The sequence below is a fragment of the Garra rufa genome, chromosome 3, assembly GCF_049309525.1.
Source record: "Garra rufa chromosome 3, GarRuf1.0, whole genome shotgun sequence".
Lineage (NCBI taxonomy): Eukaryota > Metazoa > Chordata > Actinopteri > Cypriniformes > Cyprinidae > Garra > Garra rufa.
In genome coordinates, this window is record NC_133363.1 from 34,190,324 (window position 1) to 34,205,212 (window position 14,889).

A 14,889-nucleotide genomic window follows, 5' to 3' on the forward strand; every position below is an offset into this window, starting at 1 on the left:
AGTTTTACCATGTGATAATGCTTTTTTCCTTCCTGGAACGCTGCTTTTCCTAATGACCTCACCTGAGTATACTCAGAATGAGTCCCTCTGGGGTTTTACAGCATGTTGATGTAGCAGCCAGACGGGGCAAATTACGTGGGATTTAACATCAAGCAGAGCACACCGAAGCTGGTCGGCCCTTTCAGTCAAATCAGACCTGAGCTTGGCCTCGTCTCAACAATCACGGGTCCTCATGGAAATTCCTGCGATATGGAAATCCTCTTAAAATCAGGCAGAATTAAAACCAAAATGTGACAACAGTAACCGCGAGAACAGCCTGAACGAGTTGTTTGACTTTAGGCTGGAGGCTTAAAACGTCTCAAAGCGGTTTTGTTTATCCGTTAAACCAAAGCTCAAACGAAGAAATCTATCAAAAGAGGCTGTGAGATGAGATAATGTCCTTTTAAAGGATTAGTTTAAAGGTCAACACTGTATCCAAATTATGCCTTATCTTTGCAAATCACTCGGTAAAACCATTAGTTAAATTCTTATTCAGTCAACTTTGTCATTTAAATTTGATTTATGCGGTTGTTTATGCACCAAAACGGCTTTCTCATCAAGTGCTGACTCATTAAAAGCGCACGGATCTTTGTCAGAAACCCCGATCGATAAGTGTGATCTGATCCACACGCTGCGATCAATAAGTCCCTCCCCGTCCTAGAGAGAGTCTCACTGTGAGAAGAAATTGGATACAGGAAGAGGAAACCAATTTTTCGTTGTTGTGAAGGTCAAGCTGATCTGAGAACTTCGAAAATGTCCTGGCAAAACTTTGACAGGAAATAAAACTGCAAACTTGACGCATAACTTCCTGCATAAATGCTTATCAGATCGACTGTGGATTTTGAGTACTTGGTAGTTTTAGCAAAGCCACTGAGGTTTGCTTATACCGTTATTTTTGTGCTTATCTGATATAAACCGACGTGACTGAATTGTTGTTTCTTCATCAACAGTGGATGAAGGACATGTGGCGTTCAGACCCCTGCTACGGCAACTACGGAGTGGACGGATCCACCTGTTCGTTTTTCATTTATCTGAGTGAGGTAAAACATGATCCAAAGAGTGGCCTGATAGTTATGAAGCTGGGCTGGTAACCCACAAAATGCATTTTTGAACTTCTCAAACTTACAAAGGGAAGAATGTGGTGATACAACAGTACTCTAACATAAACCATGACGCTTGATAGTTTCCGTCTTTATCTACTATGATATTTAGATCATACTTGGAAGGAATTGTTCACTTAAGAATAAAAAAAATACCTAAAAATGTACTCTCCCTCAGGCCATCAAAGATGTAGATGAGTTTGTTTCTTCATCAGAGTTGGAGAAATTAAGCATTACATCGCTTGCTCACCAATGGATGCTTTGCAGTGAATGGGTGCCGTCAGAATAAGAGGCCAAACAGCTGATAAAAACACCCCTCCAGTCCATCAATGAACATCTTGTGACACAAAAAGCATCATGTTTGCAAGCAACGTTTTTAACGTCAAACAGTCGCTTAAATGCAGGTTCTCTATCTATAATTTTGCTTTCTCCAGTGTAAAAGTCATCTTGTCTGAATTAGGAGAGAAATATGGACAGATCAAAAAACAGTCTAAAACAAATATCTCAATGCATTTGATTTGAAAGGACAACAGATGTTGGACTGTTTCAACTCTCAACTCAAAATTTGCATGGCATATTGTCGCACAAGCCAGTGAACGAAGAGCTTGTTGACTCGTCCGGTTGTATCAGAAAATGGAGGAGAGCATTACGCTGTTATTATTTTTGTAAGTGAAATGATAAAAACTAATAATATAAGCGATTAGACACGAAATTGTTTTGGGTGACACAAATGACACTAATTGGGTGACGTGATTGCTGCAAACGTGTGCTGTACAGTGCCGAAAGTTTGTGAACCCTGGTGAAAAAACCAGCTAAAACCAGCCTAGGCTGGTTGGCTGGTTTTAGCTGGTCAACCAGCCTGGTTTTAGCTGGTCATAGCTGGGAGGCAGGCTGGTTTTAGAGGGGTTTTGGCCATTTTTCCAGCCTGGCCAGGCTGGGAGACCAGCTAAAACCAGCCATTTCCAGCTTAAACCAGCTAAGACCAGCCAACCAGCCTAGGCTGGTTTTAGCTGGTTTTTTCAGCAGGGAACCCTTTACAATTTTCTGTGTTTCTGCATAAATATGACCCAAAGCATCAGATTTTCATTTAAGTCTTGAAAGTAGACAAAGAGAACCCAAACAAATGATTGAGAGAAATATATTTTCTTTGTCATTTATTTATTAAGAAAAAATGATCCATCGCAAAAGATCCGTGCATTGCAAAAGTATGTGACTCTCTTGGATTAGCAGTTCATTTAAAGGTGAAATTAGAGTCCATCTGTGCAGATGTGTTTTCAGTCAGTGCAATGACTATCAAATGTCAGTATGTGACCTGTTTTATTCAACGAACGGGGATCTATCAAACTCATGTCACGAAAAAAAGGAGATTACTGAGGACCTCGGAAAAAGACTCGGTGTTGCTCATCAGGCTGGAAAAGGTTACAAAACCATCTTTAAAGAGTTTGGACTCCACAAATCCACGGTCAGACAGATTGTGTACAAATGGAGGAAATTCAAGACCACTGTTACCTTCCTGAGAAGTGGTCAACCAACAAACGTCACTCCAAAGCAGAACGTGCAATAGTCTGCGAGGTTGCAATAGTTCCCAGGGTAACTTCTAAGCAACTAAAGATCTTTCTCACATTGGCTAATGCTAATGTTCATGAGTCCACCATCAGGAGAACACTGAGCAACCAATGGCAGAGTTGCAGAAGAAAGCCACTGTTCTCCAAAAATAAAATTGCTTGCTAAAGATCATGTGGACAAGCCAGAGGACTATTGGAGACTGATTTAATGGATGGATGAAACCAAAATTGAGCTTTTTGGTTTAAATGAGAAGCTGTTATTTTCAGAGAAAAGAGCACACTGCATTTCAGCTTGAGAATCCTATCCCATCTGTGAAAAATAGTGGTGGTAGTATCAATGGCTTGGGCCCGTTTTGCTGCATCTTGGGCAGGACAGTCAGCCATCATTGATGGAACAATAAATTCTGAATTATACCAGCAAATTCCAAAGGAAAATATCAGGACATCAAGAGAATGGTCATGCAGTAAGACAACAACCCCAAACACACAAGTCATTCTACCCAAGAATGTTTAAAGAAGAACAAAGTTAATGTTTTGGAATGGTTGAGTCAAAGTCCAGACCTTAATCCAATTAAAATGTTGTGGAAGAACCTAAGCAAGCAGTTCATAGGAGGAAACCCATCAACATCAAATAGTTTATGAAAGCAGTGTTGTTTTTGACAACCATCTTAGATTTAGTCTTAGTCTTTTGGACTAAAATGCTTCTTAGTTTTAGTCAAATTGTAGTCACTTCTATATGTGATAGTTTTAGTCGACGAAAAGTCAAAAAGGTTTTAGTCTAGTTTTAGTCAAAAAAAGGGGAAAAAAGTAGTCTTTTAACAAATTAATGTAGGTCAGTAAGTATTTTGCTGTTGGGTAGTGTCACTTATAAGTTCTGAAAATAGCAGATGTATAGTTCAACACAATGTGAGCTTCCGGATCGACTATTTTCACCAATAATTACAATAATGAAGGAATGTTTTAGAACATAAAAGACAAACAAGGATGGAATGCTAAAACGGCTTGCCATAGTAGTATAGCAAAGAGTATTTAATGCTAAAACGGCTTGCCATAGCGTCAGATACTTTTTAATTGGCATGCACAATAAGCGGAAATGTCATGCATTTTAAACGTCTGACGGACCACCCACTAACATTTTCGTCTATTCTCGTCTCGTCAACGAAAACTCACACACGTCTCGTCATGTTTTAGTCATCAACGAGCCATTTTTATCTCGCCATCGTCTCGTTATCGTCATGAAAAAAAGTGGCGTCAACGAAATGATTTCGTCATCGTCATCGTTGACGAAAACAACACTGTATGAAAGGGCTAAAACTCCTACATGTTATTGTGCAGGACTGATCAGCATTTACAAGAAACTTTACCTTCAGTTACTGCAGAAAAAGTGGCTCACAAAAGATACCGAAAACAAAGGTTCACATACTTTTGCAACGCATATATATGTAACAATGGATCATTTTTCTCAATAAATAAATGACAAAGCAACTATTTCTCTCTCACTTGTTTAATTGGGTTCTCTTGGTCTACTTTCAGGACTTGTATGAAAATCTGGTGATGTTTTGGGTCATATCTATGCAGAAATATAGAAAATTCTAAAGGGTTCACAAAATTTTTCACTGTATGCCACACTGCAAAAAAAAAATGCTTTTCTTACTTAGATTTTTGGTCTTGTTTCCAGCCAAAATATCTAAAAATTCTTAAATCAAGAAGTGTTTTCTAGATAAAATCTCTTTACCTTTCTAGGTAAAAATTGGCTTGTTTTCAGACGAAAGAAGTCAAAATAAAGTGAGGTGATGCCAGTATTCGCTTAAAGTATGGTGTGCAAACACCATTACAAACACACAGCTTTCTGCTTTTAAAGACATTAATTGATGAAATGGAGTGGTGTGGCTTATTGTGATGTTTTTAGCAGCTGTTTGGACTCTCATTCTGACGGCACCCATTCACTGCAATAGATTTATTGGCGAACAAGTAATGCAATGCTAAATTTCTCCAAATCTGAATGGAGAAACAGACTCATTTACATCTTGGAAGTTATGTTGAACTGTTGAACTGTTCCTTTAAATTCTTGAAATGGCATGGTATCATGTCCAGTAAATCTCATTAAAACAGCCTTGACATTATTAGCAGAGTGTGGTTACGGCGTACAGGAAGTTTGGCTTTGTGAATTGCTCTCAGAGCCACAGTAAACACATGATACTCTATAAAACGCAAAGGATGCGATGCGTGAAATGTGACGAAATCGTAAAAATCCAGCTTGTAATTCATTTTGAGTGTTTAATAACTTCCGAATGAAATTTTGTGGAACAATCAGTTAAATTATTGGCTGTCTCATAATAACCACACTGTGTATTTTAGAGAGTTTGTGTATGTGTGTGTGTGTGTTAACATCTGAAATCCATTAGATAGAGCTGCATGTACAGCATCGCCATAGAGACGTGCATACATTTCCATATCAACTGTCTCGTTTTCTTTAGCCGTCGATGTGTAATTTAAATATTAGTCAGCTCATTTAACTACCTGATCAATATGTAAATACGCAAGGCTTCTCTGAGAAATGGGACGTAGTATGTCGACAAGATGTGTTTCCACGCTCTGCCGGTTTATGTCTGATCATTAGCTCTGACACACGCTAACTTGTTGTTTTTGCGTGTGCTAGGTTGAAAACTGGTGCCCTCGCCTGCCGTGGAGAATCAAGAATAATGCTGAAGAAGCTGACAGGAAATCACAGGTCAGTGTGTGTCAAAGCGTGTGGGACAAAATTGTCGTCCAAATGCAATTTAAAATGTCCAGAAAATCTGTAGAAAGGAGCCATTTTAAATAATTAGAAGTAATAAAATGTTGAATAAATAATACATTTCAATTATAAAAAAAATATTAAAAGTGTTTACATTTGTTAAAAAAAAGCTTCCATAAATGTATCTATAAAAAATGAAATGATAAAAAATAAATTCAAATTTGCATTTTATAATTGGTTAAAATAAAAATCAAAGGTTTACTTTTAGAAGTGGTGGTTGAATTAGTGTATAATTAGTATATTAAAAATATATAAAAGATTTATAAATTGTGTTTGTATATAATATATAAATATAAAAAGCACACATTGGAGATAAAAAAATACCTTCCAGAATATGATAAAAATTCCAAAAGTGCATCCTTAAATTATTAAATACAAATTTAAATGTAATGAAAATAAATAATTAAAATAAAATATATATAAAATACCTTCCAGAATATTATAAAACTTAAACTTCAAAAGTACATCCTTAAAAATAAATTTAATACAAATTAAAATGTAATTAAAAAAATACATTAAAAAAAAATTTTATTATTATTTTTTTTATTTTCTCTAGAATATGACAAAAATTGCATAAATCTATAAAAAGGCTAAATATTAAAATAAATAAGTTTAATAAGTTTATTAAACAAATAAGTGTTGTAAAGTAAATAAATATTAAACATATTAAAATAAAAACAAATATTAAAATAATACATTTGTATTATTATAAAATAAAAATAATTTAAACTTAAATAAAAAAAATAAAAATATATATTTAAAATAGTCTTCCATGCACTTCCATAAAAACATAACAATAGCAAAATATTAAAATAAAAGTAAATAAATATTCAAAATAAGTCTTAATTTTTTTTAAGATTTAAAAAAAAATTGTAATTGAAATTAAACATAATAAATTTATAAATTAATAAATTATTAAAAGTAGTTTCCAGAATATGACAATTTTTATAAATACATCTGTAAATATAGGCAATTAATACAAGTTATAAGCAAATATTAATTAAAAATTAAAATTTAATTACAATTTAAATTAAAAAAATAAATAATTTATTAATTCATGATAAAAAAATAAATATTTTATTAATTCATGCAATAAGTATTGCAATAAAATATAAATGTAAAAAAATTATAAATGAATTAAAAAATAATAAATTATATAAAATAGTCTCTAGAATATAACGCTTCCATAAATATATAAAAGTAACAAAATATTACCATTAACTAAATAAATATTAAACAATATGACAACACTTCCATAAATGTATAAAAATAACAAAATATTAAAATTAAATATTGAACATATTAAAATAAAAATAGGTATTTAAATAAAAAAAATGAAATGAATGAATTCAAAAGTAATAAATTATTTCACGTAGTCTCTAGAACATGACACTTCCAAAAATAACAAAATATTAAAATTAATTAAATCAGTATTTAACATATTAAAATAAGATTAAGTTACAAAATAAAAATATTTAAAATGTAATTAAAGTAAAAATAATACATTTATTTAAAACAGTCTCTAGATTATGACAGCAATATAAAAAAGAACAAAATATTTAAATAAACAGTAAACATTAAAATAAAAATAAGTATTAGTTCAAAATATAAAAAATATATTTTTTATTTAATAAAAAAAAAATTGTATCTATTTTTAGCCATTTTAAAAAGGTTTTCTTTTATGGCTAGTGGTCAGATTAACCAGGTTTGTCTCAAACATGTCCTGATTTAGGTGTGTGAGTGTGCAGCCGTTTCTGAGGTTTAACCATAGATTTTGCTGTTCATCTTCTCACAATGTGATTCTGTTTATAACCTGAGAGAGGAAAACAGAAAGCAAAAGCTTTAAGTGACAGGCCAACATGTTTAGCCCAGATTCACACTCTGTGTAGCTCCTTTATGATATTCATTTTTCCCACAGAAGGAGATCCGCACGAGCTTCGAGGAGCTGTATCGCGCGATGTCGCGGCGCGAAGAGTTTCGCTGGATGATGCTGCGAATCAAGCGCATGGAGGAGCCGTGGGTCAGCGCCGTCCGCTCCCTCGCCACCAAACAAAACCTCCGCAACCACAGACGCAAAAAGGTGAGAAATCTGTGAATCCTGCGAATAACACCGTCTGTGTTCCCACCCTTTTCCGAATGAATAATTCACAGGAATGCAGATAGACACACTTTCCCATGAGCATCTTTGACTTTCTCTTTCACCTGCAGTCAGCCGGCGCAGCGGGACCTAAAACCGCACGCACGCGTCTCTCTAGAGATCGCCTGATGTCACGCCTGAAATAACCTCAGTTGTTTAGAGCTTAAAGCATGTCACGGTTACCCATAATCCTTTCGCTGATACTTATCCCCCTCACAAATGTGACTGCGTATGAGTCCCTTGACACATTAATACTAAAACAAATGCTGTGAATAAAAATGTATGACTGTGCCTTACGGATACTGACATGACGGACAATTTTAAGATAATGCAGCCCGGTTTTTCCCAGAATGCAACATTCTGTTCCTGTTTACTGCTTCACAATAGGTGTATTGAAGATGTTTAGGGCCATAAAAAAAACATATTGGCAGTTATTTGAGCCATTTTAGGGACATATTAATCAGTAAATTTCATTAAATCAGACTTTTTGATAAGTTTTAATTAGAAACATTTGTGACTCTGGACCACAAAACCAGTCTTAAGTCGCTGGGGTATATTTGTAGCAATAGCCAAAAATACATAGTATGGGTCAAAATTATTGATTTTTCTTTTATGCCAAAAATCATTAGGAAATTAAGTAAAGATCATGTTCCATGAAGTTTTTTGTAAAATTCCTACTATAAATATATCAAAATGTAATTTTTGATTAGTAATATGCATTGTTAAGAACTTAATTTGGACAATTTTAAAGGTGATTTTCTCAGTATTTTGATTTTTTTGCATCCTCAGATTCTAGACTTTCAAGTAGGCGTATCTCGGCCAAATATTGTCCTATCCTAACAAACCATACATCAATAGAAAGCTTATTTATTGAGGTTTCATAAGATGTATACACATCAGTTTTGTAAAATTTAACCTTATGACTGATTTTGTAGTCCAGGGTCACATTTAGTAATGAACGTGAATAATAAATAATGAAATCACATTTATCATTGTTTTTAGCAAATTAGTTAGTATATTAAAAGTATGTATTATTAATAATATATATAAAAAAATATATATATATATATATATATATATATATATATATATATATATAATGCTGTTATTATATAAAATATTGTATTGTTATAAACTTTTGATTTAATGATCAGTTAGCATATTGTTTAATTACTAGTAAATTCAAAAGTAATTTTACTGTTTTTAATAATTAGAATATATAATATAATAATAAATGACGTTTATCATTGTTTTCGAAAATTATAAAATAATATTATGTTTTTAATGTGCATTAATAATTTAAATATTTAATGCTATTTTTATAGTAGAACAATATTTATTTGTGATTTAATGATCAAATAGTACATGGTTTAATTATTAGTAAATTCACTATTTTAGTCATTTTAGTTTTTTCAATATATTAGAATTTTTAGTAGAAGTTTTTTGTATATATTCTTTATATTTTTATATATTTTTATAGTTAATATATAATGCTATTTTATAATTATTTTAAAAAACTATTTTATGTAATTTAATTAGTAATTTAATAGTCTTTTTTTTCTTTAATATATTAGAATTATGTATGTGTATATATACTTATTTTTTGTAGTTAAAATATAATGCTATTTTTATATTATAAAAATACTGATTTGTGATTTAATAATTGATTATATATATTCAAATTTGTTTTACAGTCTATATACATTATATTTTTTATATATTTTATAATTATATATAATGCTATTTTTATATTATATTTATGTGATTTAATGATTAAATAGCGTATTGTTTAATTATTAGTAAATTTAGTCTTTTTTTTAATATTTTAGAGTTTTCCTTAATCTATATACACTTTATACTTTTTATATACTATATGTTTGTTGTATTATTACCTATAATATATAATATTAGAATATTTCAGATCATTCATTAAAACACCCTTAAAGTTTATTATTATTTTTTAATTATTTAGTAAAATAAATAAAATAATTTGTATTATTTATGTATTATTTATTATTATTATTTATTTATATTTTGTATTTTATATTTTTATTTTTAAAATTAACCATAATATTTTAATACTCTGCTTTTATTGGAGTATGGAATCATATTTTGATCAGTTTTAGTTGGGTCAATTTGATATGTTAATTTGAGCTTTTTTATAGTAAAAAAAAAAAAAATATATATATATATATATATATCCAATAAAATAATATGTTTAATTTAATTAATTAATTAAAAATATAATTTTATTTTATATTTAGTTTATAGCTATTTTTATATTTAAAAAAAAACTAATATACAAATTAATATAATAATATGATTTGATTTAATTAATTATTAATACTCCATTTCAGAGTGAATTTATTTATTTGTCATAATTTCTGTTGCTTGTTTCAAGTGAGCCTAACTTGTAGACTAATATTATTAAAAATAATAATAATAATAAATATTTAATGTATTTTAATCAAGTTTTTCATTTTAGTTTTAAATGAATTGTAAAAAATTATATTAAATAAAAAAAATATAAATTTACTTTATTTTTAGTTTATAATTTTTTTTTTTAGATTTCCTAAAAAATACTAACATAAAAATGAATGTAATATGATTTAATTGTGATAACGTTTAATTGACAATACTCAATTTCAAAATGATTTTATCATATATCATATTTTATGTTGCTTGTTTTTGAGCCTTTACTGTAGATAATAAAATAATAATTAAAAAATAATACATATATTTATTAATTAATTGCATTTTATTTTTATATTTTCAAATAAAAATTCAATGTTAAACCATTTTTATTAAATCAAATAAAATGTGTACGATAATATTTGTCCTTTTTTATATTACTTTATATTATAATTTTTATATTTGTATTATAATTTTTTTAGATCCTGGTGCACCTGGGTCTCCTGACGAAGGAGTCTGGTTTTAAGATCGCGGAGAATGCGTTCAGCGGCGGTCCTCTGGGTGAGCTGGTTCAGTGGAGTGACCTGATAACCACGCTGTATCTGCTCGGACACGACATCCGCATCTCCGCGTCTCTCGCCGAGCTCAAGGAGTGAGTCTCTGACTCTGGTTCTCTTCTCAGTACTCATTACTCACTTCCATTAACTACCATCTAATTCAATTCCCTCTTTCCAGGATCATGAAGAAGGTCATGGGCAACAAGTCCAGCTGCCCCACGAAGGGTGATAAAATTGTGGAGCTCATCTACATAGACATTGTGGGTCTGGCTCAGTTCAAGAAGACTCTAGGCCCATCCTGGGTTCATTATCAGTAAGTTCACGTCATGTTTTGTGGTTTAGTGTGAAGTATTTGATTAACAGTCAGCCGTACGTGGCCGTGACCTTCCTCTGACACAGTTTCTTTAGCTCAGTCGAGAAACGCGACACTCGGGTGTTATTGACAGCATAAGCCGTTTGAACTGAGTCTGAACCTGATCTTCTGATTTTATCTCCGTCTTCAGACTCTCCTCGGGGTCGATCCCATCCGATGTGAATCTGAGCTGGTATTCCAGCCAGGATTGGGCTTATCGAGTAGTCGGGGTCGTCTGACCTGATATGATTCGTTAGCTGTTACCGAACACATTCGCTTGCTAATGGATAACTTCCTCTAGTGTTAGAAGCCGCCTTAGATTGCTGTAGTCAAATTTATAACCTCTTTGTATAAAAAATTTACCAATTGTTCTGGTAAATGCATTTACAAATTTGAAAAAGAATATAATTTGTATTCAGTCATTTGAATAAGCAAATCTCAATATTTTTTCTTGTTTTTGACGCCAAACCTCTGTTTGTTCAGATTTGTTCAATAATTTTTCATACAGTTTTGTTTTAATTTTAGTCATTTTTTAAAAATTCAAAATTAAAGGTAAAACAAGTAAAAATGTATAATAGTACGTTTTTTAATTTCAGTATTTTTTTTAAAAACTAAAATTAAAAATCAAAAATAAAGTTTTTGTCGAAAAAATGTGCTTAATTATCATTAAAAAATGCCAAAATGCACATAATAATATCATTCATAATATAACAATAATGTAATATAATAATAATAATAATCAGATAAAGAATAAAAATAATGCTTATAATTATTATTATTAGTAGTAGTAATATTATTTTTCAGCTTTGACTAATTTGTTTCTTGTATTAGTGATGTTTTTCACCACAGAAAAGTAGGACAAATTTGCATTACAGTATTAAATTATTTTTATTTTCTGTTTTACTTAAAGATTCTATTTTATTGTTTAATTTAATAATTATTGTAATAATCATAATATAATTACTGTAGTAAAAATAATAATAATAATAATAAAGAATATTATTATTATTTCACAACAGTAAAGTAAGAAAAATATTGTAATAATTTTTATTTTGTTTTAATTACAAAAGATTCAAAAGTAAAAAATGAATTATAGTATTTTTTCATTTCAATAATTTAAAAAACTACAAAAAACTAATCGGAACTACCACAAATTTTTCTAAAGTGCCTAATTGTCATTAAAAGCTCCCCAGAAGCACAGATGCAATAATAATGATAATAATAGTAAAAAAAATCAAAAGTACCAAATTGTTCTATCAAAAGTAAATGTTTTGTTGGAAAAAATTTGCTTAATTGCTTAATTATAAAATGTACAAAATGTGCATAATAATAATAATAATAATAATAATAATAATAATAATAATATAATATAATAATAATAATAATAATAATTATTATTATTATTATTATTATTATTGCACAAAAATATATATATATTTTTGTTATTAGTAGTAGTAGTAGTTGTAATAATTCTATTACTCAATTTTGACTTTTTATTGTATTAATGATACTCATATAATTTGTTTTACAAAATTAAAACTCATAGAATTAAAATGTTTATTTGTCATTATAAAAAAGTCCATAATAATAAAAATAAATAATAATGATAATAATAGTACTACATAATACTATTATTTATTATTATTATTATTATTATTATTATTATTATTAATGTTATTAATGTTATTATTAATAATATTAGTAGTAGTAGTAGTAGTATTGCTATTAGTAATTTTTTTAATTAAATGTTGACTTTTTTTCTTGTATTAGTGATGGAAAAATATGAAAAAGAATTTAAATAAATATTAGAATTAAAATAGGAAAAATGTGCTTAATTGTCATTATGAAAAAGTCAATAATAATAACAATAATAATAATAATAATAATTATTATTATTATTATTATTATTTTATATTTATATCATTATACATTTATTTATTGTTTTATTATTATTTATTAGTATTAATAATATTTATTATTATATTATTAGTAGTAGTAGTATTATTGCGATTAGTAATTTTATTATTAAATTTAGACTTATTTTGTTATGTATTAGTGATGGTAAAACTTATATATATTTTTTCAAAATTAGAAAATAATTAAAATAAATAAATAAATAATAGAATTAAAATATGCTTAATTGTCATTCTAAAAAAGTCCATAATAATAATAATAATAATAATAATGAATAATAATAATGATATTTATTATTATTTTATTATATTAGTAGTATTAATGCTATTAGTAATTTTATTATTAAATTTAGACTTTCTTTGTTATGTATTAGTGATGGTAAAACATGTATCATTACTTTTAGTTTATTTTTCAAAATTAAAATAAATGAATAATAGAATTAAAATAGGAAAAATGTGCTTAATTGTCATTATGAAAAAGTAAATAATAATAATAATAATAATAATTATTATTATTATTATTATTATTTTATATTTATATCATTATACATTTATTTATTGTTTTATTATTATTTATTATTAGTATTAATAATATTTATTATTATATTATTAGTAGTAGTATTATTGCGATTAGTAATTTTATTATTAAATTTAGACTTATTTTGTTATGTATTAGTGATGGTAAAACTTTTTTTTTTTTTCAAAATTAGAAAATAATTAAAATAAATAAATAAATAATAGAATTAAAATATGCTTAATTGTCATTCTAAAAAAGTCCATAATAATAATAATAATAATAATAATAATAATAATGATATTTATTATTTTATATTTATATAATTATTTTATTTATTAATAATAATAATAATAATAATAATAATAATAATAATTATTATTATTATTATTATTATTTTATTATATTAGTAGTATTAATGCTATTAGTAATTTTATTATTAAATTTAGACTTTCTTTATGTATTAGTGATGGTAAAACATGTATCATTACTTTTAGTTTATTTTTCAAAATTAAAATAAATGAATAATAGAATTAAAATAGGAAAAATGTGCTTAATTGTCATTATAAAAAAATCCAAATAATATATAACGTAATATATAATAATATTTATAATAATAATAAGAATTATTATTAGTACAGGCGTCAGCACTATGTAGGTAGCTTGTACGCTGCTGTTCTTTGCCCTTACTCAAACCTGTGAACGTGTGTTGTAGGTGCATGCTAAGGGTCCTAGACTCGTTCGGGACGGAGCCGGAGTTTAACCACGCCCACTACGCCCAGTCGAAAGGTCACAAAACTCCGTGGGGCAAGTGGAACCTGAACCCCCAGCAGTTCAACACCATGTTTCGTAAGTCTGCATGACAGAGGCTGTTTGTATGTGTGTGTTTAACCTTTCCATTTTACCCTTTGGACATGGAAACTTTATCCAGGCCACGTCGGGGTTCTGGGGGTTTTGGGTGGCGTCTCCGATCGGCTCGAGCTCTGAATAGCTCTTTTGTTTACCGACAGACTTTGACATTCTCATAAACTCGAGGCTTTCCAAGCAGAACTGCTCTTATTTCTGATTAAGCCTGTTTGAGAGCAGAGATTGCTTTCACAGAGATGTGTGTCTGCCCAACACACGTTGCAACTCTTTCTGGAGTGCAGTGACGCTAAACTGAGGACTGAATCTCACGAAACTGGTCAAAAATATCAATTCATATTGTTAATAAAAAAAACAGAATAGAAGAAAAAACTGTTTCTCTATAAAAAGAAGTTTGTAGAGAAACAGTTTGTGGGTAATCGTCATGAAAATAAATATAACATTTTGCATTTAGAAGAAAAGATAAAAGATTATAGTATTTTTATTGTACTTTTCAGTCATTGTTGTAATTACAAAAAGTACAGTACAACCTAAGTTGAAATAAAACATAAATAGAAAAAAAATATTGTAAATAAGACTCATAAGAAACTAAAAGAAATATTTTTTTTTCTGTTTTCTGGATTCATTTCTTTTTATATT

At 28.8% G+C, this 14,889-nt stretch overlaps 1 protein-coding gene across 1 annotated transcript in view; it reads left to right on the forward strand.

The window, feature by feature from the left end:
• Positions 1-14,249, forward strand: part of mgat5 (alpha-1,6-mannosylglycoprotein 6-beta-N-acetylglucosaminyltransferase) — a 77,695-nt gene extending 63,446 nt beyond the window's left edge. The window contains exons 5-10 of the mRNA XM_073836603.1: positions 990-1,079; positions 5,364-5,435; positions 7,420-7,581; positions 10,533-10,702; positions 10,786-10,920; positions 14,102-14,249. Coding sequence (XP_073692704.1) covers positions 990-1,079; positions 5,364-5,435; positions 7,420-7,581; positions 10,533-10,702; positions 10,786-10,920; positions 14,102-14,249 — 777 coding nt within the window. The remainder of the gene's footprint in view (positions 1-989; positions 1,080-5,363; positions 5,436-7,419; positions 7,582-10,532; positions 10,703-10,785; positions 10,921-14,101) is intronic.
• The last annotated feature ends 640 nt before the right edge of the window (positions 14,250-14,889 follow it).